A 26615-nucleotide genomic window follows, 5' to 3' on the forward strand; every position below is an offset into this window, starting at 1 on the left:
TCATGCCCTGACCATAGATTGCTTTGTATGTTTCTATTTTTTGTTTGGTCAGGGTGTGATGTGGGTGGGCGTTCTATGTTTGTATGTCTATGTTTTCTATTTCTATTGTGTTTGGCCTGGTATGGTTCCCAATCAGAGGCAGCTGTCAATCGTTGTCTCTGATTGAGAACCATACTTAGGTAGCCTGTTTTCCCACCTTTAGTTGTGGGTGGTTATTTTCTGTTTAGTGTTTTGTTGCACCTTGCAGAACTGTTCGTTTGTCGTTTTGTTGTTTTTGTTCGAGTGTTCATCTTTATYAAAAGTATTATGAATACATACCACGCTGCACTTTGGTCCTCTTCTCCTTCTCCCGACGACAATCAAATTGCACATGAATGGACCAACAAACAATTAAAGATGAAAAAAGAAAGGCACTTATTTGTAAACATTTTAAAACAAGAAATTGAGACTGCGATATAGGATATGCATACATGGGCAATGCACATTGTTATAAAAAGCTTGGGCATATAGTGCTTTTATGATGCTATATTGGAACACCATTAGACAAATATATACTTTGTGTTTATAAAACAATACACACACAGGKAATTCTATGAAACTATAACACAGTAATATTTGCAGTGAGCAATGCGTCTGTGGTAATTAAAACAGGACAGAAACAAAAGGGGCAAATCGGATAAAGGACATTGAGCTTGTCAAACCACAAGAAATGATCTTCTCATTGTCTTAGTTCCACTGTTTTTATCACCATCCCTTTGCAATTGGCCAATAATTTTGTTCAACCATCACCGGTGAACAGTCTGTAACATTAGGGTTACCTGTACTGTACATGGTTCTATACAGTCTATTTATAACTGCAACATAGAAAACGTTCCTATAGTACAGGCCAACTGAGTACACCTTAGTATTGCACATTTATTAGTAAAGGAGATGTGGTAAAAAAAAACATTTATTGTCACTTCCTCTTTTAGGGACTACATAGTACTGGTGAGAGGCTCAGAAACTGTACAGCAGAGCTGATAATATAAATGTCCAACTAAGATAGAGAGGCAAATGAACATGGATAAAAGCAATTTGATATGCAGTCATAGGAGGGACTGCTGGGAGCTTTGACCATGTGTTCTCAGAGAAATGATCTGTGTGCTTTTTGCAAACAGACATTTGGCCTACGCCTCTGTTTGAATCGCTTTGGCCTAGTGTGTCCGCACCGCCTGAAAGACCAATGTGATGTCACTTCCTGTTTGTGTCCTCAGATTGGCAGCATTTGCCAAGAACTTCATAACCCCACACCACGTGTTCAATTGGCCTTAGTTTCTAGCCTACTGGGAGAACTGCTGAGTGTAAACACCGAGATGGGACAACGCAGTCTGTATCTCAACATCATTTCATTTATTTTCATAATATCAAATAAACCCACGTAAATGTGGAAAGGTTAGAGGAGTATTATGATAAGCTAAGACTAAAGAGCATAAAGATCACGTACAGACCATACAGTAAGTGTATTTTATCTGGCTGGGTCAGTGGCTGTCCAGTAGTGCCGAGTTGACAAAAACATGTTGGGAAGTGATAACTTTAATAGAAGTTCATCTTATTGTAGTGCGTGTTTTCCTCCCATTGATCTACATACACTGAGTATACAAAACATTAAGAACACCTGCTCTTTCCATGACATAGCTTGACCAGTTGGGTGGGTGCAACTCAATATTAGGAAGGAGTTCCTAATGATTTTGTACACTCAGTGTATTTGTCCCTTATCATTCCTTTAACTCATTTGCATGCTACACTCTCTTTTACGCTCCTTTCTTTTCTCTGGAAAATCTCTTTAAACTTCCCTCCTCCCTCAGATATGAGCTTGCTTCTCTTCTCCCCCATCCCTCCTCAGTTTCCACAGCACTGGGCAGGGCTGGTCTGGGTAGGCTGTCTGAGGTCCATTGGAGGTCCTCCTCGAACCCCAGCACTGCCAGCTACTCCACCCAGTGGCTCACTCTTGGGAAGTTTCTTGGCTAGAAAAAAGAGAGACAACAAATCATGGTACTGTATACCACATAGAACAATTATAGTATGTGTTGCTTATAGTTGAGATGGCAACGGTATAAACAAGGAGATCACTGCTCATATTTGGGTGTACAGTGAGGTGTTATCACCCTCTTGTGGATACAGAGGGACATTATCCCTTAGATGTGTCAAGGTAAGGAGTAAACTATCCATAGCAAAAACAAATGCTCTGTTAGGAATTGTGTTATGATTCGTTTTGACTGATAACGAGTACATAACATTAAATATGGAAGCCCTCGAGAAAGAAAGTCAGTGTCATCTCCAACAGCCCATTTCAACACTATGAATTTGGATGATGGCGTGTCAGATGTGACTCACCTATGGCCAGGAAGAGGTTGTTGACATTCATGGCTGTCTTGGCAGAGGTCTCCATGAAGAGAAGACTGTTGTCAGCAGCATAACCCTGACCATCCTGAAAAAACACCACAGACATACAGACCTGCTACACACACACACATCACTGCACAAGCATTTGGCCATTATCTCACTATCTTGGGTGTGAGGTATGCACACAGGAGCCTACCGTATACTCCACCGCTCTGTTAGCAGACCAATCGGCTTTGTTGCCCGCTAAGGCTATCACCATGTTTGTACTGGCCTGTTTCTGGAGCTCGCTCACCCAAGCTTTGGCCCKTACAAAGGTCTCCTATCCAGAGCAGAAAATAAAGATGAGATATGGCCAGAAGGAACAGGGAAGATATACTAGCCTGAAATGCATGTCCTTCTCAAACATCTGGCTCAAACCTGTGCACAAGTGGTATAGTGTAAATGTAGGATATTTGCGAAATTTCTGGCAAGAATAATTAACAGACGCTAAGCATTGTTGGTGAAAAACTTCACTACATATGAGTGGAAAAAGTGAGAGGAAGAGATAGGAGTCATTGTGCAGGAAGGAGAAGGGCTTTACAGGAGGATTGTGAGAGGGGATGAGAGAGAGAGCGAGATGAAGGGGGAGATGGAGCATTTGATAAAGGAGAGGGACATGTTATCATCTAAGATGTACATACTGTGTTGGTAATGTCATAGACCACTATGGCTGCCTGAGCTCCTCTGTAGTACATAGGTGCCAGGCTGTGGTAGCGTTCCTGACCAGCCGTGTCCCAGATCTCAAACTTCACCATGGCACTGTCCACACTCACTATCTGAGTCAGAAAGGCCGCTGAGAGAAGAGAACATGGGAGATGCTTTAGCCTACAAAATAGTAGTGAGAGGAGTTGACTGATACGTAGATTGAGGAAAAAGAAAACCTTGTCGGTCAGATAGAAAAGAACGATAGAGGAAAAGTGTGCAAAATGTGAACAAGTCTCTGTGGGAAATGTTATCATATGGACAAACAGAAAGGAGGAGGTCAGATGACCAGATGTAAAAGTCTGAATAAAATGACTTGAAGAAGAAGTCATATTGGTCTACAGAGGAGAGTATTCTGGTGTATGGTTGGTACTCTACCCCCAATGGTGCTCTCCCCGAAGTCCTGGTACTGGCCTTTGACAAACTGCAGCAGCAGGCTGGACTTCCCCACTGATGTCTCCCCCAGTAGAACCAATTTAAACTGGCTCACCTTACTGGACTGGGGCTGGCCACTGGGTCGTGATGGGCGCCCTGCCATCGGGGCTGTGTGTCCGTGGGGGGGTTGTTGGGAAAATTGGGGGTGGGGGGTGTTGAGAGTGGGGGGACAGAAGGAAAAGGAGCTTCAAGTGACAGCTGGAGAGAGGAGCAGTGTGAGGGGGGGGGGGGTACCGCTCTCAAGGACAATGGGACCCGTCTGCCAGATGAAAAATGGAAATCTATAAGACAAAAAACAACAACAGATGTATCCCAGAATCTGGACTTTTATCATAATGGCAACCTGTCACACAATCACCCGTGAAGCACATATTATATCAAAATATATCTACACTCTAGTTTGCATGCTGCTGTAATCAGTTTTAATCTAGGGAATAGCCACTAGTACTTAGGAAGCATTAAAAGCCTGTGCTACTTACTAAAACCTGATTTATAAAACCATCTCTTATTTGTTAGCCTACAACTGAACAATGAGTGAAAATAAAATAATTCAATAGCATCAATAATTACGTGGCAAATGTAGCAGACAATAACTTTCAAAACAGACTTTATCTTCTCATCTTTTTCTGCAACACTGAGTTGACCATTAGGCTTATAGGTACCCCAGCATGCCCTCGCCTCAGAGACTAATTTACGTTGACTATAGGCCCCACGTCGACCGCGGAGTCCAGGTTGGCTACCCCGCAACAATGTAACATGTTACTTACTATTACCTACTAGGAATAGGCCTACAGATGGTCGGTTGACATAAAGCCTATATGCTATACATATTTAATAACCATTTAATAAGTTATCAACCCCTCCCCCACTTCTTCAGTCCACTCATTAGTGATTAACCCCATTCCTGTCCCTAGGTCATATTCCGCAAGTCAACACGACCCCGTCCGTAAGGAATCTGTCGACAGCGCCCCAGAGTGGTCACATCAGAGCGTCGTTCCACACAAAATAACTTCMGATTTTGTTTGTTTTAAATTGCATTGCGACTATACCTGGCAAATGTTGCTGTTTATCCTTTGTCTTTTTAGTTGAGATACAGACTGCGTTGTCCCATCTCGTAATTCCGGTGTTTTGGGGCGGTAACAGATTGACAGCTTTTTACCCAATTGTCTACTGGTAAAAGTCTATCCTTCCCCCACAGAAACTTTCGGGGAAGAGATGTAAGCTATTGAGTGCAAAGTAGTCTCGTCCTCCAGAGTAGTGTTCTGAAATGAAACCCCCAGTACAAAACTCCTATGGTCGAGGTAGTGAATGTTTTGGTGGGCAAAAATGATCAAATGCTCCACAAAGCAGAATAGAATAAAATATCTATCAACTCTTACTCGCATCATAAACCTTTKTCCTTTGAAACAGTTATCAAAATCCCATCACTTAATAGTGGACGAAAACGCTAGAAAAGAATAGGACTATATCTGAGCATAATAAAATAGAAAAGCCACGCAAAATAGAGCTGAGCAAAGAATAGAATAGGCTAGATATGAGCAGAATAGAGCTGAGGAGAAAAAATATATAATATATTTGCTTATTTTTGTCTTTTGACATCATTTGAAACTAAAAATGTAAGTCCTTCATTTGTTTGATATGATGTGGTAAGACAAAACTAATTAATGCTTTAAACTCATAAAGGCATTAAAGGGGAAATATGCATTTAACAAATTACGAAGTGGGCACCCCACCACTGTTCTGGTAAACAGCTGCCGGCTGGGACTGGAGAAATGTAACCACTCTCAAATCATGGGCAGAGCTATGGATAAAAGGGCAGACCATCCATGATATCAAAATTATAGTTTTAACCAGGGTTGGTTTACACTTACATTGTTTTCAAACAAATGAACAAGTTTATATTTTGGGTTCTGATGGGCTGCAACAGTAGAACCTATTTATGAGGCATCTATAAATTCTTGAAGAATCAATGGGTACACTACTGGTCAAACGTTTTAGAACACCTAGCCATTCAAGGGTTTTTCTTTATTTTTACTATTTTCTACATTGTAGAATAATAGTGAAGKCATCAAAACTATGAAATAACACATGGAATCATGTAGTAACCAAAAAAGTGTTAAACAAATCTAAATATATTTCACCCTTTGCCTTGATGACAGCTTTGGACACTCTTGGCATTCTCTCAACCAGCTTCACCTGGAATGTTTTTCCAACAGTCTTGAAGGAATTCCCACATATGCTGAGCACTTGTTAGCTGCTCTTCCTTCACTCTGCGGTCCGACTCATCCCAAACCATGTCAATTTGGTTGAGGTCGGGGGACTGTGGAGGCCAGGTCATTTGATGCAGCACTCCATCACTCTCCTTCTTGGTCAAATAGCCCTTACACAGCCTGGATGTGTGTTGGGTCAGTGTCCTGTTGAAAAACAAATTATAGTCCCACTAAGCCCAAACCAGATTGGATGGCATATCGCTGCAGAATGTGTGGTAGCCATGCTGGTTATGTGTGCCTTGAATTCAAAATAAATCACAGACAGTGTCAGCAGCAAGCTCCCCCACACGATAACATCTCCTCCATACTTTACGGTGGGAAATACACATGCGGAGATCATCCGATCACCYACACCGCGTCTCACAAAGACACCAAAAACCAAAATTCTCAAATTTGGACTCCACACCAAAGGACAAATTTCCACCGATCTAATGTCCATTGCTCATGTTTCTTGGCCCAAGCAAGTCTCTTATTCTTATTGGTGTCCTTTAGTAGTGGTTTCTTTGCAGCAATTCGACCATGAAGGCCTGATTCAGACAGTCTCCCCTGAACAGCTGATGTTGAGATGTATCTGTTACTTGAACTCTGTGAAGCATTTATTTGGGCTGCAATTTCTGAGGCTGGTAACTCTAATGAACTTATCCTCTGCAGCAGAGGTAACTCTGGGTCTTCCATTCCTGTGGCAGTCCTCATGAGAGCCAGTTTCATTATCACGGTTGATGGTTTTTGCAACTGCACTTGAAGAAACTTTAGACGTTCTTGAAATGTTCCATATTGACTGACCTTCATGTCTTAAAGTAATGATCTACTGTCGTTTCTCTTTGCTTATTTGAGCTGTTCTTGCCATAATATGGACTTAGTCTTTTACCAAATACGGCTATCTTCTGTAAACAAAACCATTCTTTGGTTTTGTTTAACTGGCCACTGTCATTTAACTTTGGTATTTAACTTCAGATGCCTACCTAGCATATTTGTAAATTAACATGTACAATGATGTCAGGACAGTRGAATGCACTGTAGTAGCACAATGTCCTAATTTCCTGAAGTCAGGTATTTTTAGGCCTCAGACAGGGGTAAGTGTTGACCCTGTCGCTCTGAGAGGAAGCCAGAATACAGTGTATCTGTTTCCTGTTTACGGAACCTTGGGACATCTGTCCTACTTATGGAAATCACCATTATAAACATCAACCACTACTCACATTGGATACTGTGAAAGACTGCTACTGTGTCCATCACAGCCTTACTGTGTTGCAAACCTGGGTACTGATAATATTTGAAATAATAAAAAATATTTTAGCTGTGCTTCATTTGATCTTGCCTGTTGCAATGGAACAATAGAAAAGTCTTAAAGGTAAAAACCCTGCTCACCTGGCACTCCAGGCAGGCTCAAAGCTTTTAAAAGATTTAAAATAGTATTTGAACTGAGGTCTGCTGTGATGTTGGTGTGCCGGAGCCTGTTCCCTTTTACGTCACATGAGGTCGCCTTAACAAAAACGGCTCAAGACTGTATCATTTCGACTCAGGACATATTGCATGCATGCTGGACCTGTTGTTAACAGTTGTTGTGAAAGTAAGCGGTATCTGGGAAGTTGATGTACTTCCCTTGTTTTTATTCCCTTGAGGTTGATTAGACACATATGCTGGGTAGTGGTTATTAGTGGTTATTCTGGAGATGAAAGGATGCAGGATGGGAATAAGTGTGTCCTGTTATTGTATGGGGAAAATGCCATTAGGGACTAACTAGCCCAGTGGAGGCTGCTGAGGGGAGGACGGCTCATAATAATGTCTGGAATGGAGTCAATGGAGTGATATCAACCACATGGAAACCACGTCTTTGATGTGTTTGATGCCATTCCATTGTCTCCATTCCAGACATTATTATGAGCCGTCCTCCCCTCAGCAGCCTCCACTGGACTAGCCATAATAAAAACCTTATCCTACCTCTTATATCCCCTCCATTTCTAACTCTCTCAAAGCAGTCAAGGGATGTAGCAAACTCCCTTGAGGCTTGAGTAGGTTCATAATGTACATGATATACAATTGTGCATCTACATCAAATCAAATTTTATTTGTCACATGCGCCGAATACAGTGAAATGCTTACTTACGACCCCCTAACCAACAATGAAGTTTWAAAAAATACAGATRAGAATAAGAAATAAAAGTAACAAGTAATTTAGAGCAGCAGTAAAATAACAATAGCGAGACTATATATAGGGGGGTACCGGTACAGAGTCAATGTGCAGGGACACCGGTTAGTTGAGGTAGTATGTACATGTAGGTAGAGTTATTAAAGTGACTATGCATAGATGATAACAACAGAGAGTAGCAGCGGTGTAAAAGAAGGGGGACACAATGCAAATAGTCTGGGTAGCCATTTGATTAGATGTTCAGGAGTCTTATGGCTTGGGGGTAGAAGCTTTTTCGAAGCCTCTTGGACCCAGACTTGGCGCTTCGATACCACTTGCCGTGCGGTAGCAGAGAGAACAGTCTATGACTAGGGTGGCTGGAGTCTTTGACTATTTTTAGGGCCTTCCTCTGACACCGCCTGGTATAGAGGTCCTGGATGGCAGGAAGCTTGGCCCCAGTGATRTACTGGGCCGTTCACACTACCCTCTGTAGTGCCTTKYAGTCAGAGGCCAAGCACTTGCCATACCAGGCAGTGATGCGACCAGTCAGGATGCTCTCGATGGTGCAGCTTTCGAACCTTTTGAGGATCTGAGGACCCATGCCAAATCTTTTCAGTCTCCTGAGGGGGAATAGGTTTTGTTGTGCCCTCTTCACGACTGCCTTGGTGTGCTTGAACCATGTTAGTTTGTTGGTGATGTGGACACCAAGGAACTTGAAGCTCTCAACCTGCAGCCCCGTCGATGAGAATGGGGCTGTGCTCGGTCCTCATTTTCCTGTAGTCTACAATCATCTCCTTTGTCTTGATCACGTCGAGGGAGAGGTTGTTGTCCTGACACCACACGGCCAGGTCTCTGACCTCCTCTCTATAGGCTGTCTCGTCGTTGTCGTGATCAGGCCTACCACTGTTGTGTCATCRGCAAATTTAATGATGGTGTTGGAGTTGTGCAGTCATAAGTGAACAGCGAGTACAGGAGAGGGTGTTGAGGATCAGCGTAGCAGATGTGTTGTTACCTACCCTTACGCAGCCCGTCAGGAAGTCCAGGATCCAGTTGCAGAGGGAGGTGTTTAGTCCCAGGGTCCTTAGCTTATTGATGAGCTTTGAGGGCACTATGGTGTTGAATGCTGAGCTGTAGTCAATGAACAGTATTCTCACATAGGTGTTCCTTTTGTCCAGGTGGGAAAGGGCTGTGTGGAGTGCAATAGAGATTGCATCATCTGTGGATCTGTATGCAAATTGGAGTGGGTCTAGGGTTTCTGGGATAATGGTGTTGATGTGAGCCATAACCAGTCTTTCAAAGCAGTTCATGGCTACAGACGTGAGTACTACGGGTCGGTAGTCATTTAGGCAGGTTACCTTAGTGTTCTTGGGCACAGGCACTATGGTGGTCTGCTTAAAACATGTTGGTATTACAGACTCAGACAGGGAGAGGTTGAAAATGTCAGTGAAGACACTTGCCAGTTGGTCAGCGCATGCTAGCAGTACACGTCCTGGTAATCTGTCTGGCCCTGCGGCCTTGTGAATATTGACCTGTTTAAAGGTCTTACTCACATCGGCTGCGGAGATCGTGATCACACAGTCTCCCGGAACAGCTGGTGCTCCCATGCATGTTTCAGTTTTATTTGCCTCGAAGCGAGCATAGAAGTAGTTTAGCTCATCTGGCAGGCTTGTGTCACTGGGCAGCTCGCGGCTGTGCTGCCCTTTTTAGWCTGTAATAGCTTGCAAGCCCTGCCACATCCAACGGACGTCAGATCCAGTGTAGTACGGTTCGATCTTTGTCCTGTATTGACGCTTTTCCAGTTTGATGGTTTGTCAGAGGGCATAGCGGCATTTCTTATAAGCTTCCGGGTTAGAGTCCTGCTACTTGAAAGCGGCAGCTCTATCCTTTAGCTCAGTGCGGATGCTGCCTGTAATCTATGGCTTCTGGTTGGGGTTTGTTGGTACGGTCACTGTGGGGACGACGTCATCGATGCACTTACTGATGAAGCCAATGACTGATGTAGTGTACTCCTCAATGCCATCAGAGGAATCCCGGAACATATTCCAGTCTGTGCTAGCAAAACAGTCCTGTAGCTTAGCATCTGCTTCATCTGACCACTTTTTTATTGATCTAGTCACTGGTGTTTCCTACTTTAATTTTTGCTTGTAACAAGAATCAGGAGGATAGAATTATGGTCAGATTTGCCAAATAGAGGGCGAGGGAGAGCTTTGTATGCGTCTCTGTGTGTGGAGTAGAGGTGGCCCAGATTTCTTTTCTTCTGTTTGCACATTTAACATGCTGATAGAAATTTGGTAAAATGGATTTAAGTTTCCCTGCATCAAAGTCCCCGGCTACTAGGAGCGCTGCCTCTGGGTGAGCATTTTCTTGTTTGATTATGGTGGAATACAGCTCATTCAGTGCTGTCTTAGTGCCAGGCTCTGACTGTGGTGGTATGTAAACAGATACGAAAAATACATATGAAAACGCTCTAGGTAGGTAGTGTGGTCTACAGCTTGTCATGAGATACTCTACCTCAGGCGAGCAATAGCTTGAGACTTTCTTAGATATCGTGCACCAGCTGTTATTTACGAAAATACATAGTCCGCCACCCCTCGTCTTACCAGACGTCGCTGTTCTATCCTGCCGGTACAGCGTATAACCAGCCAGCTGTATGTTGATAGTGTCATCGTTCAGCCACAACTCTGTGATGCATAAGATATTACAGTTTTTAATGTCCCGTTGGTAATTTAATCTTCCACGTAGGTCATCGATTTTATTCTCCAAAGATTGCACGCTTGGTAGCAGAATGGAAGGAAGTGGGGGTTTATTCGATTGGCTATGAATTCTCAGAAGGCAGCCTGCCCTTCGTCTCCTTTATCAATGCCTCCTCTTCACGCAAATCATGGGGATCTGGGCTTGTTCCCGAGAAAGCAGTATATCCTTCGYGTCAGGCTCGTCAGACTCGTGAAAGGAAAAAAAGGATTCTGCCAGTCCGTGGTGAGTAATCGCAGTCCTGATGTTATTTCCGGTTATAAGAGACGGAAGCAGCAACATTATGTACGAAATAAGTAAAAAAAATTGTTGCAAATAAACAAAAGAAAAAACACAATCGGTTGGGGACACGTAAAACGTCTGCCTTCCTCTCCAGTGCCATTTTAGTTCAATATGTGCACAGGGTCAAATGATCAAACCACAGACTTCTATTTGTCAAAAGTACACTACTGTTCAAAAATTTGAGGTCACTCAGAAATGTCCTTGTTTTTGAAAGAAAAGCAAATTTTCTGTCTATTAAAATAACATAAAATGTATCAGAAATACAGTGTAGACATTGTTAATGTTGTAATTGACTATTGTAGCTGGAAACGGCTGATTTTTTATGGAGTATCTACATAGGCGTGCAGAGGCCCATTATCAGCAACCATCACTCCTGTGTTCCAATGGCACATTGTGTTAGCTAATCCAAGTTTATCATTTTAAAACAGCTAATTGATCATTAAAATCCCTTTTGGAATTATGTTAGCACAGCTAGTAGTACCCGCAAAACACCAGTCTCAACGTCAACAGTGAAGATGTGACTCCGGGATGCTGGCCTTCTAGGCAGAGTACCTCTGTCCAGWGTCTGTTCTTTTGCCCATCTTAATCTTTTCTTTTTATTGGCCAGTCTGAGATATGGCTTTTTCTTTGCTGGTGTTTTGCGGGTACTATTTAATGAAGCTGCCAGTTGAGGACTTGTGAGGCGTCTGTTTCTCAAACTAGACACTCTAATGTACTTGTCCTCTTGCTCAGTTGTGCACCGGGGCCTCCCACTCCTCTTTCTATTCTGGTTAGAGACAGTTTGCACAGTTCTGTGAAGGGCGTAGTACACAGCGTTGTACGAGATCTTCAGTTTCTTGGCAATTTCTCGCATGGAATAGCCTTCATTTCTCAGAACAAGAATAGACTGACGAGTTTCAGAAGAAAGTTCTTTGTTTCTGGCCATTTTGAGCCTGTAATCGAACCCACAAATGCTGATGCTCCAGATACTCAACTAGTCTAAAGAAGGCAGGTTTTATTGCTTCTTTAATCAGCACCACCGTTTTCAGTTGTGCTAATATAATTGCAAAAGGGTTTTCTAATGATCAATTAGCCTTTTAAAGTGATAAACTTGGATTAGCTAACACAACATGCCATTGGAACACAGGAGTGATGGTTGCTGATAATGGGCCTCTGTACGCCTATGTGATTTTCTTTAAAAAATTAGGACATTTCTGAGTGACCCAAAACTTTTGAACRCTAGTGTATGTCTGGAGGTTAGACACGGGAAATTACCTGGTAAAACAGATAATTACATGGTGGGAAATAAACCACAATGACTGGAGCACAGGACTTTCTTAGCATTTACCCCACTTGGATATCATCTCAAAGGGGACAGAATAGTATAGTATAGGCTAGTATGCTTTATAGTAGGCTGTAATAGAGTGTACATATACTATATGATAGTAGTCATGAATTTAGTATAACAACATAATATTGCCACGGGATGTACTGGAAATATATATTTTTTAAATGGACTAAGATGGTTAGTTTTGGTTAGTTTTCAAAATAAGATAAGGACCACACGGACATTGGCTGCCCCAATGAGAGCGCCGCGACTCGGAGGCGAGAGCAATATAAAGCCATGACATCACATTTCCTGACGACCGCTTCCAAATGCGGAAAGATCTCGGACTGACTTTTTTTCAAGCTTGCTCCGTCCGAGGAAAATAATGAATGCAGCTTATTTTTTAAAGCAATACGGATTCTCTCTTGACTTAAATGTGTATTTTAAGACGTGCCCTATTTAACGTTGGTGCTGCATTACTGTCCGTGTCTCTCCCTATGCACCATTTTTCTAGGTAAGTGAATGTTATTTTCACCACCGTGTACCGATGTGCTGTTTAGAAAAATACTTGCGAGTAGGGTCGTGGGACAAACCTTAGACTGAGTATTTAATGTAATGAAGAACGTTGCAAACAATGGTGTACAAACAGGTTTGTAGTAGGCTACCGATACTCCCATGTACTTGGTGGTGCCTGTCGTACGTGGTGGCAATATGTAAACACAATGAACCGTTAACTGTTCATATGTGACGTTCATGGCGCTGCATTAATTTAAACGTGAGCATGAAATCGGTTAGTCAACGAACACGAATTATCGCGCCCAGACGGTCATCACGATATTATCCCAAATTAAATCTTGCTATGCAATGAACATCACCTAAGATTTGTTTCAATAACAAAAGGCCTATTAAATACCTGAACATGTAGCATTTGCTATAGCCTAAGTGCATGTAAGTGCAATGTCAGTTTTGATAACATTTTGGAACATGATACAAACTTGATCATTTTCTGAGGCTACATAACATGAAGGACTACATGGGTGGCTGTTAGCCTAGTGGTTAGAGCGTTGGGCCAGTAACCGAAAGGTTGCTAGAAATCGAATCCGGAGCTGACAAGGTAAAAATCTGTCGTTCTGCCCCTGAACAAGGCAGTTACCCCACTTTTCCTAGGCTGTCATTGTAAATGAGAATTTGTTCTTAACTGACTTACCTAGTTAAATAAAGGTAAAAAATAATATACTGTATATATATATATATATATATATATATATATATATATATATATATATATATATATATATATATATATATATAGGGCACAACATCTGCTCAAACTACTAGCCTTGATTCTCTCTATAGTTAGTACTCTAAGGCATGCCACATTTTATAAGTGTATCTGCCTTTACTTACACAGCTACATTCTTACACTGAACAAAAATATCAATGCAACATGTGAAGTGTTGGTCCCATGTTTCATGAGCTGAAATAAAAGATCCCAGAAATGTTCCATATGTTCAAAGCTTATTTCTCTCAAATTTTTGTGTACAAATTTGTTTACATCCCTGTTAGTGAGCATTTCTCCTTTGCCAAGATAATCCATCCACCTGACAGGTGTGGCATATCAAGAAGCTGATTAAATGTCATGATCATTACACAGGTGCACCTTGTGCTGGGGACAAAAGTACACAATGTTTGGTTTTGTCACACAATGCCACAGATGACAAGTTAAGGAGCGTGCAATTGACATCCTGACTGCAGGAATGTCCACCAGAGCTGTTGCCAGAGAATTTTGTATTAATTTCTCTACCATAAGCCGCCTCCCAACGTCATTTTAGAGGATTTGGCAGTACGTCCAACCTGCCTCACAACCGCAGATCAGCTGTAACCACGCCTGCTCAGGACCTCTACAACTGGCTTCTTCACCTGCAGGATCATCTGAGACCAGCCACCCGGACAGCTGATGAAACTGTGGGTTTGGACAACCTGAAGAATTTCTGCACAAAMGTCAGAAACCGTCTCGGGGAAGCTCATCTGCGTGCTTATTGTCCTCACCAGGGTCTTGACCTGACTGCATTTTGGCGTCAYAACCGACTTCAGTGGGCAAATGCTCACCTTTCTATGGTAGAGGTCAAACGATTATGATTTTTCAACGCCGATAACGATTAGTGGATGATCAAAAAAAGCAGAAAGCGATTAATCGGTAGATTTTTATATATATTTTGTAATACAGTGATCCCTCGCCACTTCGCGGTTCACTTATCGCGGATTCGCTATTTCGCGGATTTTCATAATGCATTTTTTTTTTTTTTTTTGGTGCATTGTGCTCTGCATTCTGATTCGCTAAAAACTCACTCCCGCTTCTTGTATCAAAACATGCTACGAATTGTGCTATCATTTTGTCGTCTCGTGCAGTTATGTGTACGTACATAAAAGACGCACAGCCGCTGACCGATGCAGAGCTGGCAGAAATGACAAGCCACAAAGCGACGATGAAAGAGAAGAGGGAGAAGAGGACACGAGAGATGAGGAGGAAGGACTAACGCTTGGTCGCTTAGCAACCATGGTGCGAATGGCCACTGAACTTAAGCGAGTAGCTGAGGAATGGGCACTTTGATGAGCCGTTCATTACAGTTCTCCAACGTAATCGATGGTGGCATGTCGGTGTACAAGGATCTTTTTGCAAGAAGAAAAAAGAGCGACAACACGCTGCCTATCACTATGTTCTTCTCCCGAACAAACACACCTGCACCGCGGGCTTCAGAAGAAGAGAACACTGCAGAGCGCAGTCAGGATGCAGCGGCCCAGTCTGAAGAGCAGTGAAACGGCCTACACGTGAGTCACTGTATTTGTATACATGTAATAGTTGCTAATTGTAAAAAAAAAAAAAAAGTTTTCTATTTCGCGGATTTCACTTATCGCGGGTCATTTTCGGAACGTAACCCCCGCGATAAACGAGGATTACTGTAATGACAATTACAACAATACTGAATGAACACTTATTTTAACTTTAAATAGATTTTATTGATATATATTGTCTTCAAAAAAATATAAAACATGTTCAATTTGGTTTAATAAATGCAAAAACAAAGTGTTGGAGAAAGTAAAAGTGCAATATGTGCCATGTAAAAAAGCTAACGTTTAAGTTCCTTGCTCAGAACATATGAAAGTTGGTGGTACCTTTTAACACGAGTCTTCAATATTCCCAGGTAAGAAGTTTTAGTTGTAGTTATTATAGGACTATTTCTCTCTATAACATTTGTATTTCATATACCTTTGACTATTGGATGTTCTAATAGGTACTTTAGTATTGCCAGCCTAATCTCGGGAGTTGATAGGCTTGAAGTCATAAACAGTGCAATGCTTGAAGCACAGCGAAGAGCTGCTGGCAAATGCAGGAAAGTGCTGTTTGAATGAATGCTTTCGAGCATGCTGCTGCCTACCACCGCTCAGTCAGACTGCTCTATCAAATCATAGACTTAATTATAATATATAACACACACAAATACGAGCCTTAGGTCATTAATATGGTCAAATCCGGAAACGATCATTTCGAAAACAAAACGTTTATTCTTTCAGTGAAATACGGAACTGTTCCATATTTTATCGAATGGGTGGCATCCCTAAGTCTAATATTTGCTGTTACGTTGCACAACCTTCAATGTTATGTCATAATTATGTACAATTCTGGCAAATCAATTACGGTCTTGTTAGGAAGAAATGGTCTTCACACAGTTCGCAACGAGCCAGGCGGCCAAAACTGCTGCATATACCCTGACTCTGCTTGCACAGAACGCAAGAGAGTGACACAATTTCCCTAGTTAAAAGAAATTCATTAGCAGGCAATATTAACTAATATGCAGGTTTAAAAATCAACTGCTCAAAAAAAATAAGGGAACACTTAAACAACACAATGTAACTCCAAGTCAATCACACTTCTGTGAAATCAAACTGTCCACTTAGGAAGCAACACTGATTGACAATAATTTCACATGCTGTTGTGCAAATGGAATAGACAACGGTGGAAATTATAGGCAATTAGCAAGACACCCCCAATAAAGGAGTGGTTCTGCAGGTGGTAACCACAGACCACTTCTCAGTTCCTATGCTTCCTGGCTGATGTTTTGGTCACTTTTGAATGCTGGCGGTGCTTTCACTCTTATGGTAGCATGAGACGGAGCTACAACCCACACAAGTGGCTCAGGTAGTGCAGCTCATCCAGGATGGCACAATCAATGCGAGCTGTGGCAAGAAGGTTTGCTGTGTCTGTCAGCGTAGTGTCCAGAGCATGGAGGCGCTACCAGGAGCACGGCCAGTACATCATGAGACGTGGAGGAGGCCGTAAGAGGGCAACAACCCCAGCAGCAGGACCGCTACCTCCGCCTTTGTGCAAGGAGGAGCACTGCCAGAGCCCTGCAAAATTACCTCCAGCAGGCCACAAATGTGCATGTGTCTGCTCAAACGGTCAGAAACAGACTCCATGAGGGTGGTATGAGGGCCCGACGTCCACAGGTGGGGGTTGTACTTACAGCCCAACACCGTGCAGGACGTTTGGCATTTGCCAGAGAACACAAAGATTGGCAAATTCGCCACTGGCGCCCTGTGTCTTCACAGATGAAAGCAGGTTCACACTGAGCACGTGACAGAGTCTGGAGACGCCGTGGAGAACGTTCTGCTGCCTGCAACATCCTCCAGCATGACCGGTTTGGCGGTGGTCAGTCATGCTGTGGGGTGGCATTTCTTTGGGGTCCGCACAGCCCTCCATGTGCTCGCCAGAGGTAGCCTGACTGCCATTAGGTACGGAGATGAGATCCTCAGACCCCTTGTGAGACCATATGCTGGTGCGGTTGGCCCTGGGTTCCTCCTAATGCAAGACAATGCTAGACCTCATGTGGCTGGAGTGTGTCAGCAGTTCCTGCAAGAGGAAGGCATTGATGCTATGGACTGGCCCGCCCGTTCCCAGACCTGAATCCAATTGAGCACATCTGGGACATCATGTCTCCCTCCATCCACCAACGCCATGTTGCACCACAGACTGTCCAGGAGTTGGCGGATGCTTAGTCCAGGTCTGGGAGGAGATCCCTCAGGAGACCATCCGCCACCTCATCAGGTGCATGCCCAGGCGTTGTAGGGAGGTCATACAGGCACGTGGGCACACACACCTACTGAGCCTCATTTTGACTTGGGTTTTTAAGGACATTACATCAAAGTTGGATCAGCCTGTAGTGTGGTTTTCCACTTTAATTTTGAGTGTGACTCCAAATCCAGACCTCCATGGGTTGATAAATTTGATTTCCATTGATCATTTTTGTGTGATTTTGTTGTCAGCACATTCAACTATGTAAAGAAAAAAGTATTTAATAAGAATATTTCATTCATTCAGATCTAGGATGTGTTATTTTAGTGTTCCCTTTATTTTTTTGAGCAGTGTATATACTCGAGCAGTACAATAAAACTGTGTAAAATAAAATAAATCACACCTAGGAACGTGACGTTGTTTCTCGATGATTCAATCATCACAGAACTGTCTTTGCTGCTGCAGAAGAACCTACAGTCTCAACTTAAAATGACTTATGGTCCTTGAGGTGCTTGATAGCCAAGGCTAAATTGGCAACACTCCCCAGAGTCCCGCAAACACATAGGMTACCTTAATTTGTATAGTGAACAGCAGAACTACACGGCAGTTTAGTTTTTACCTTGTCTCGTCTTTATCTAGGCTAAACACCCTGCTCTAGCAAGAATCTCCACATTGTCCTTGAAAAATCATTTTCTTTCCCTTCCAAGAAAAAAGCAGGGTCGCTGGGAGTGCGTGTGTGTGCCTGACATTCTTCTCGTGTAGTTTCTTCACCGTTGCAAACTTCTTCCTCTTCATTGCCAGTTCGTTGGACAGGTCTGGGGAAAAAAGGCATCCGGCAGCCTTCCCACTGAACGCCACCCTTTTATTTTGCCGCTATCAGTACCTTGTCCCGGGCTGTAGATTGTAGGAAGCGGATGAGAACTGTTCTCTGGGGCCTATTCTCGTCTGGCATGGTTAAACTGCGATGGGTTTGTTCAATTTCTAATTTGTGCCTGTCATAAAATTCTTCTGCGGCGATTTTCTACACACACAAGATTAGTCCACCGCCAGCCTCACTCCCCTCTTTCAGATTAACCAATCTCACCGTATTTCTCCTACTTCTGTACTCAAATTCTTCGACACGATTCCACAATATATCCAGCTTTTTCTCATGATTCTCATTACCCTTCTCCAAATGAGAGATGGCATCCTCTACTGTCGAAAGCCGTCCTTCTGCCCCATCCATCCTCTTGTATCGCATCAACTTTTTCCTTTACCTTGGTAGTTGTTTTTATCGTGGAGACATGGGATGCAACATYCAACAAAATCGTGTTCATCTGTCCCATTTTCTCAAATAGATCCTTCAGATTTCTCTGGGTTTACGTGTTTGTCCATGTCTTGGTGGGGGGATTCGGGAGGATTTGCTGTTTGTTAGCCGATGTGGCCTTCTGTGAATACCGTGTGTTAGGCAGAAAGAAGTTTAGCGCGTGTTGACGTTCCAATAACACCACTTTAGCGAGATATTTCAAAATGTAAATTCTTTATATTAAACTGTACTTCAGGTCAGTATATTAAGATACATGAAAGTGTATGCCGTTGAATTTCAGTATTTACATGTGGGTATTAGGAGCTCTAATGTGATGCCATCTCTTTCGGCGGTCCCACGTGACTCTCGTGTTCCCATTATTGAATGCAAGGGTTCTTATTTAGGGTTGGCTCTGTAATTGTATAACCGTGTAGCCTTACCGATGATTATGGATGAAGGCCGTGATTAAAATAACCGTCAATCATTCCAATATATTTACTTAAAAATATAATAATGTATCAATATAACCAACAGTAGTGTAAATTAACAAATTGTTTTTGTACCTTAATCCATCAACCTGTCTCCATCTCCTCCCTCCAATGTGCGCTCTGTCCTTAAAAATGTGCTCACTTTTGTAACATCGACGTAGGGAGTCAGGAAGCAGGTGCAGTTAGGGAGTTTTTTTATATTAACGAACATAAGACGATACGAAACAAGAGCAACGCCTGACAATGAAACATAACCAATACTACCTGAGGGTTGAATACAATGGAGTGCTGGATAAAGGKGGAGTAATCAGGGAAGTGATGAAGTCCAGGTGTGACTGAGTGCGTAATGATGGGTTGCCAGGACTGGTGGTTAGTAGACCGGCGAAGTCTCGTGCCGGAGAGCGGGAGTAGACATGACAGTTTTGTTGATGCTGTAACATGATCTTTATCTTTACTACCTTTTAGCTGACTAAACTCCACAGTGAAGGACGTTTCTGATGAACTAAACCAATGGAGTGGAGCAGAGACCAGGCTTTGGAATTCAGCCCTGACTACATCGATTTTGCCCAAAATCTATTTAAAAAAAGTTTTTATTATGAAAAGCTAACCTTGTACCTATGTTTGTCCTCTGTAGTTGCATGCCTTTCTTTGGTTGCTGAAATCCATATTTTTTTTAATAACGTTATTCAAATACTGTACAACCACTGACTGTTTCCTTGTTGCGATTCAATTGGCACATGCATTTGCGCTGAGTTGCCATCTTAGAGCAACATTAATGAGCAAACATTCGGTGGTTGTATTTGATTAACATTTATTGATAAAGTATGGATTTCAGCAAACCAAGGTACAAGGTTAGCGTTTCATAATATTATTTTTTGAAAGTATTGATCTTGGCCGAATTGATGTAGTCTGAGCTGAATTCCACAACGCCTCTCCTCCACTCCGTTGGAATTAATTAAACTTCCTTCAAGTGGAGTTTAGTCAGCTATACTACCTTATGCATAGTGCTCTGGCTATACATTTTATTTGGTTTGTAAAGTTGCAAAAACAATGCTAAAAGCCACCATCTCTACTGAATGAACTACCAAATGTCATTCTTGGTGTGTGGACATTTMTAAATGAATGTGAATCCGAGACAAAGTGATGAAAAACAAAGTTGAAATCCATGCTAGGCTAGCAAGCGTAATGTGTGCAACTGCATGACCACTGCTTGATTACTTTTTTTTACTGCAGTTGCTAGGGTTTGTTGCTATATTTAGCGAGCTTTCAGACCCCTCCAGCGACTTATTGGTAAGAGGTTAGCGACAAATTCGGCTACTTTTCAGGTTACCTTTGAGGAGTTTTGACACTGAGGATTTCTATCATTTTTATAACATTTAGGCAGAAAAGCGAGAGGGGGTGAAAATGCTATGTCGAGGACCGCCGTTGTAGCCTCTTACGAACCATCCCGATCTTGCGAAGCAGAATGTAAACTTGTGAGAACAGGTTGCTTCACATGAGGCTCTCGCAGTTGTACCTCAGCAAGCGTCGTCAACGCGGCAACGGCAAGACGTCATCTAGTGACTTCTTCTATCGACAAATCAAGGAGCCAATAGCGATTCTCACTGAAAAATAGTTGGCAACACTGGCTATAAACGGTGAAGGTGCACATTTGCCTGACAAATAATTCCATGACCGTCACAGCCCTATTTTATTAACACACAAGCATAAATACTCTATATATACTGAGTTGAGATGCACCCCCTTTCTTGCTCTCAGAACAGCCTCAATTCGTCAATGCATGGATTCTACACAGTGTCAAAAGCGTTTCACAGGGATGCTGGCCCATGTTGACTCCAATGCTTCCCACAGTTGTCAAGTTGGCTGGACGTCCTTTGGGTGGTGCACCATTCTTGATCCACACGGCAAACTGTTGCGTGTGAGAAACCCAGCAGTGTTGCAGTTCTTTACACACTTTTAAACCTGTGCCCCTGGCACCTAATACCATTCCCTGTTCAAAGGCACTTACATATTTTGTCTTGCCCATAACCCTCTGCACGGCACACATGCATAAGCCATGTCTCAAGGCTTAAAAATCCTTCTTTCACCGGTCTCCTCGCCTTCATCTACACTGATTTGAAGTGGCTCAATAAGGGATCATAGCTTTCACCTGTATTCATCTGGTCAGTCTGTCATGGAAAGAGCGGCTGTTCCTAATGTTTTGAACATTCAGTGTATTCTATGAATTTTCACATGCCCATCACAACTGGTTCTCCATAGAGTGAAATTGGTTTCTATATTCTCTCCTCCTCTCCCTTATCTGCAACTCTTTTCTAATCCTGCTTAAGGGTTCTGCCCCTCGATGACAGCAGAAACAGCCCTCCCTGCCACGTGTTCAATGGCCTGGGTGGGATGGATGGAGTGAGTGGACTTTTCGTTGTTGTTCAAGAGGTTTATTCAAACCAATGCTTGATTTTCTTCTCATACTGAAGGCACGTGATAATGTCGACTTGTAGACTGTGTTTTGAAAGGGTTCTCTATTCCAGTGTATGAATATGTATTCCAGAAATTCCAAACTGTTATAGGTGTCCCCCAAATGGCACCCTATTCCCTACATAGTGCACTACCTTTAAACAACTTATCTCAAGTAGTGCACTATGTAGGGAATAGGGTGCCATTTGGGACGCACACATCCTCACTATGTAGGGAACAGGGTGCCGTTTGGGATGCTCTCTCCGTCGACATGGTGATCACAATAATGAGGTCAGCTGAACTGATCAGAGTGTTGAGAGAAATGTTCCCCATAGGCTAGCTGCAAACAGATCGAACTTTGAGCCTCCTGTGCTAGCTTGAGAAAATCCACGGCAAAATGTAATGTCATCACTCCATCCTATGCATGTGGGATAGCAGAGCTTGATTTAACCACAGTGGGCGTTATCATTCAAAACATTGGTTACAGATTTTGTAAGTAAGTTGCAATAAAGAATGGGGTCTTATTAAAAGTTCAAAGTGCACTGCATGTCTGTCTGCCGGGGCACTTTGCACACTGAATCATCTCTCTTGTCAGGATTTGTAGTGAATGTGAGCAGCAATATGAATTTGGCTTACAGCATGCTTGGTAATGTAACAGACTATATGTCTGACTTTATAGGAATGTGCTTTGTTTGGCCGTGAATCAATAAATCATCCTCATTATCCAGCAGCCATGTTGAATGAGCCATTCCATGAAACATCACATGCAATATCGCCACATCTGCTCTGCACATTTCCTTGAACGCGTGTTCTCGGTGACTATGGCCTGTTGGATATTTCATATGAAATCAATCAGCACATCCACTGGCTTCATCCATTTGATCTCACGTCTGGAATGTGGAAGCTGCATTATTGGAGGGTGGCAAGGCAATGGAGTTGTGCTCTGCTTTGTCCCCAGATAGTGGTTTCCTGTGGTCAACTAGCAGGGAGGTGATATGAAAGACCAAAGCCTCTGATTACAACACTGTTTGCCTCCTAAATGGTACAATATTCCCTACATAGATCCATATGGGTCCTGGTCAAAAGTAGTGCACTATATATAGAGAATAGGGAGCCATTTGGGACGTAATTCAAATCAAATTTTATTTGTCGCATACACATGGTTAGCAGATGTTAATGCGAGTGTAGCGAAATGCTTGTGCTTCTAGTTCCGACAATGCAGTAATAACCAACAAGTCATCTAACCTAACAATTCCACAACTACTACCTTATACACACAAGTGTAAAGGGATAAAGAATATGTACATAAAGATATATGAATGAGTGATGGTACAGAACGGCATAGGCAAGATGCAGTAGATGGTATAAGTGTCAGTTATACATATGAGATGAGTAATGTAGGGTATGTAAACATTATATTAAGTGGCATTGTTTAAAGTGGCTAGTGATACATTTTTAACTAATTTCCATCAATTCCCATTATTAAAGTGGCTGGAGTTGAGTCAGTATGTTGGCAGCGGCCACTAAATGTTAGTGGTGGCTGTTTACAGTCTGATGGCTTGAGATAGAAGCTGTCTCTCGGTCCCTGCTTTGATGCACCTGTACTGACCTCGCCTTCTGGATGATAGCGGGGTGAACAGGCAGTGGCTCGGGTGGTTGTTGTCCTTGATGATCTTTATGGCCTTCCTGTGACATCGGGTGGTGTAGGTGTCTGAGGGCAGGTAGTTTGCCCCCGGTGATGCGTTGTGCAGACTCACTACCCTCTGGAGAGCCTTACGGTTGTGGGCGGAGCAGTTGCCGTACCAGGCGGTGATACAGCCCGACAGGATGCTCTCGATTGTGCATCTATAGAAGTTTGAGTGCTTTTGGTGACAAGCCAAATTTCTTCAGCCTCCTGAGGTTGAAGAGGCGCTGCTGCGCTTCTTCACAAGCTGTCTGTGTGGGTGGACCAATTCAGTTTGTCCGTGATGTGGACACCGAGGAACTTAACTTTCCACCTTCTCACTACTGTCCGTCGATGTGGATAGGTTGGGTGGGCTCCGCTCTGGCTGTTTCCTGAAGTCCACAATAATCTCCTTTGTTTTGTTGACGTTGAGTRTGAGGTTATTTTCCTGACACCACACTCCGAGGGCCCTCACCTCCTCCCTGTAGGCCGTCTCGTCGTTGTTGGTAATCAAGCCTACCACTGTAGTGTCATCCGCAAACTTGATGATTTGAGTTGGAGGCGTGCATGGCCACGCAGTCGTGGGTGAACAGGGAGTACAGGAGAGGGCTCAGAACGCACCCTTGTGGGGCCCCAGTGTTGAGGATCAGCGGGGTGGAGATGTTGTTACCTACCCTCACCACCTGGGGGCGGCCCGTCAGGAAGTCCAGGACCCAGTTGCACAGGGCGGGGTCGAGACCCAGTGTCTCGAGCTTGATGACGAGTTTGGAGGGTACTATGGTGTTAAATGCTGAGCTTTAGTCGATGAACAGCATTCTCACATAGGTATTCCTCTTGTCCAGATGGGTTAGGGCAGTGTGCAGTGTGGTTGCGATTGCGTCGTCTGTGGACCTATTGGAGTGGGTGTAGGGTGGAGGTGATATGGTCCTTGACTAGTCTCTCAAAGCACTTCATGATGACGGAAGTGAGTGCTACGGGGCGGTAGTCGTTTAGCTCAGTTACCTTAGCTTTCTTGGGAACAGGAACAATGGTGGCCCTCTTGAAGCATGTGGGAACAGCAGACAGCAGAATAAGGATTGATTGAATATGTCCTTAAACACACCAGCCAGCTGGTCTGCGCATGCTCTGAGGACGCGGCTGGGAATGCCGTCTGGGCCTGCAGCCTTGCGAGGGTTAACACGTTTAAATGTTTTACTCACCTCGGCTGCAGTGAAGGAGAGCCCGCAGGTTTTGGTAGCGGGCCGTGTCAGTGGCACTGTATTGTCCTCAAAGCGAGCAAAAAAGTTATAGTCTGTCTGGGAGCAAGACATCCTGGTCCGACGGGGCTGGTTTTCTTTTTGTAATCCGTGATTGACTGTAGACCCTGCCACATACCTCTTGTGTCTGAGCTGTTGAATTGCGACTCTACTTTGTCTCTATACTGGGACTTAGCTTGTTTGATTGCCTTGCGGAGGGAATAGCTACACTGTTTGTATTCGGTCATGTTTCCGGTCACCTTGCCCTGGTTAAAAGCAGTGGTTTGCGCTTTCAGTTTCACGCGAATGCTGCCATCAATCCACGGTTTCTGGTTTKGGAAAGTATAATATAGTATAATTCAAGTCTCTCTCTGCCCAGCTCCATCACATGCCAGTTTACACAACTATTGTATAGTATATTTCAAAGGCTCTGTGCCCAGCTCTATCATGTCAGATTACACATAACTAATGTATATTTCATTCTTTCTCTGCTCTTCTTTTATTATTAGTGTGTGTCTTTCTCACCCTGGAACTGCTGTGCTGTTACATAAGGCTGTGTGAAACGCAAAGGGACCAGAGTTATTTATAGACAGGGTTTGTTGTTGATGTGCAGAAGGCACTGTGTGTGTGTGTCTGTGTTGACACCTTTTAGCACATCATCCTTTGATATTCATCATGACTAATTGTGCAGTAGATGTGGTCATAAAGAGCCTTTTGATCAGTTTTGTTTCTCTATGCGAGGAGCCTGTTTGCTTCCCAATATGGCACCTTATTCCTTATATAGTACACTGCTTTTGACCAGAGCCCTATAGGCTACATTTAAAAGTAGTCCACTACATAGGAAATGCGTCCCAAATGGCACCCTATTCCCTGTTTGTTAGGCTGCACATCGAGGATCTATACGATCTCTGTGTCCTCTGGATCAGTTGGCGACGTGCCGACACACATTCTTACGAGGAATGTCACAATGACAAAACCAAGTAACCTCTAGTTTAGGTCAGTGATTCCCAAACTGTGGCTGCAATTTGTACTATAATTTGTACTATTTTCTACATTGTAGAATAATAGTGAAGACATCAAAACTATGAAATAACACACATGGAATCATGTAGTGACCAACAAGTGTTAAACAAATCAAAATATACTTGAGATTCTTCAAAGTAGCCACCCTTTGCCTTGACAGCTTTGCAAACTCTTGGCATTCTCTCAACCAGCTTCATGAGGTAGTCACCTGGAATGCATGTCAATTAACAGGTGTGCCTTGTTAAAAGTTAATTTGTGGAATTAATTTCCTTAATGCGTTTGAGCCAATCAGTTGTGTTGTGACAAGGTAGGGGTGGAATGCAAAAGATAGCCCTATTTGGTAAAAGACCAAGTCATATTATGGCAAGAACAGCTCAAATAAGCAAAGAGGAATGACAGTCCATCATTACTTTAAGACTTTAAGACAAAATTTCGAGACCTGTGTGAATCAGGCCTTCATGGTCGAATTGCTACAAAGAAACCACTACTAAAGGACACCAATAAGATGAGACTTGCTTAGGCCAAGAAACATGATCAATGGACATTCGACCGGTGGAAATCTGACCTTTTGGTCTGGTTAATCCAAATTTGAGATTTTTGGTTCCAACCGCCGTGTCTTTGTGAGACGCAGAGTAGGTGAACGGACGATCTCTGCATGTGTGGTTCCCACCGTGAAGCATGTAGGAGGTGTGGGGGTGCTTTGCTGGTGACACTGTCTGTGATTTTATTTAGAATTCAAGGCACACTTAAACAGCATGGCTACCACAGCATTCTGCAGCAATACTCCATCCCATCCGGTTTGCGCTCAACAGGACAATGACCCAAAACACACCTCCAGGCTGTGTAAGGGCTATTTGACCAAAGAGAGCGATGGAGTGCTGCATCAGATGACCTGGCCTCCACAGTCACCCGACCTCAACCAAACTGCGATGGTTTGGGATGAGTTGGACCACAGAGTGACGGAAAAGCAGCCAACAAGTGCTCAGCATGTGGTAACTCCTTCAAGACTGTTGAAAAGGCATTCCTCATGAAACTGTTTGAGAGAATGCCAGGAGTTTGCAAAGCTGTCATCAAGGCAAAGGGTGGCTACTTTAAAGAATCAGA

At 43.2% G+C, this 26615-nt stretch overlaps 2 protein-coding genes across 6 annotated transcripts in view; one reads left to right on the top strand and one right to left on the bottom strand.

Moving 5' to 3' along the window:
* Positions 1-1366: 1366 nt before the first annotated feature.
* On the bottom strand, positions 1367-4757 carry LOC111970211 (ras-related protein Rab-5B). The gene is made up of 6 exons (XM_023996804.2): positions 4608-4757; positions 3502-3839; positions 3063-3214; positions 2579-2701; positions 2374-2467; positions 1367-2003 (listed from the first exon to the last, which is right to left on the bottom strand). The coding sequence occupies exons 2-6, from the start codon at positions 3659-3661 to the stop codon at positions 1879-1881; spliced, it is 654 nt and encodes a 217-aa protein (XP_023852572.1). The 5' UTR covers positions 3662-3839; positions 4608-4757; the 3' UTR covers positions 1367-1878.
* A 7821-nt stretch (positions 4758-12578) lies between these two features.
* The window catches only part of LOC111970212 (nck-associated protein 5-like), a 115488-nt gene continuing 101451 nt past the window's right edge, over positions 12579-26615 (top strand). For 3 of the 5 annotated variants that reach the window (XM_023996808.2, XM_023996807.2, XM_023996809.2), the window contains exon 1: positions 12580-12809. The gene's annotated coding sequence lies outside the window, so the exon portion shown is untranslated. Of the gene's footprint in view, positions 12810-26615 lie in introns of all 5 variants that reach the window. The other 2 variants (XM_070445637.1, XM_024147324.2) reach the window with 1 other exon arrangement.

Source organism: Salvelinus sp. IW2-2015, linkage group LG11, assembly GCF_002910315.2.
Source record: "Salvelinus sp. IW2-2015 linkage group LG11, ASM291031v2, whole genome shotgun sequence".
In the NCBI taxonomy this organism is placed as follows: Eukaryota; Metazoa; Chordata; class Actinopteri; order Salmoniformes; family Salmonidae; genus Salvelinus; species Salvelinus sp. IW2-2015.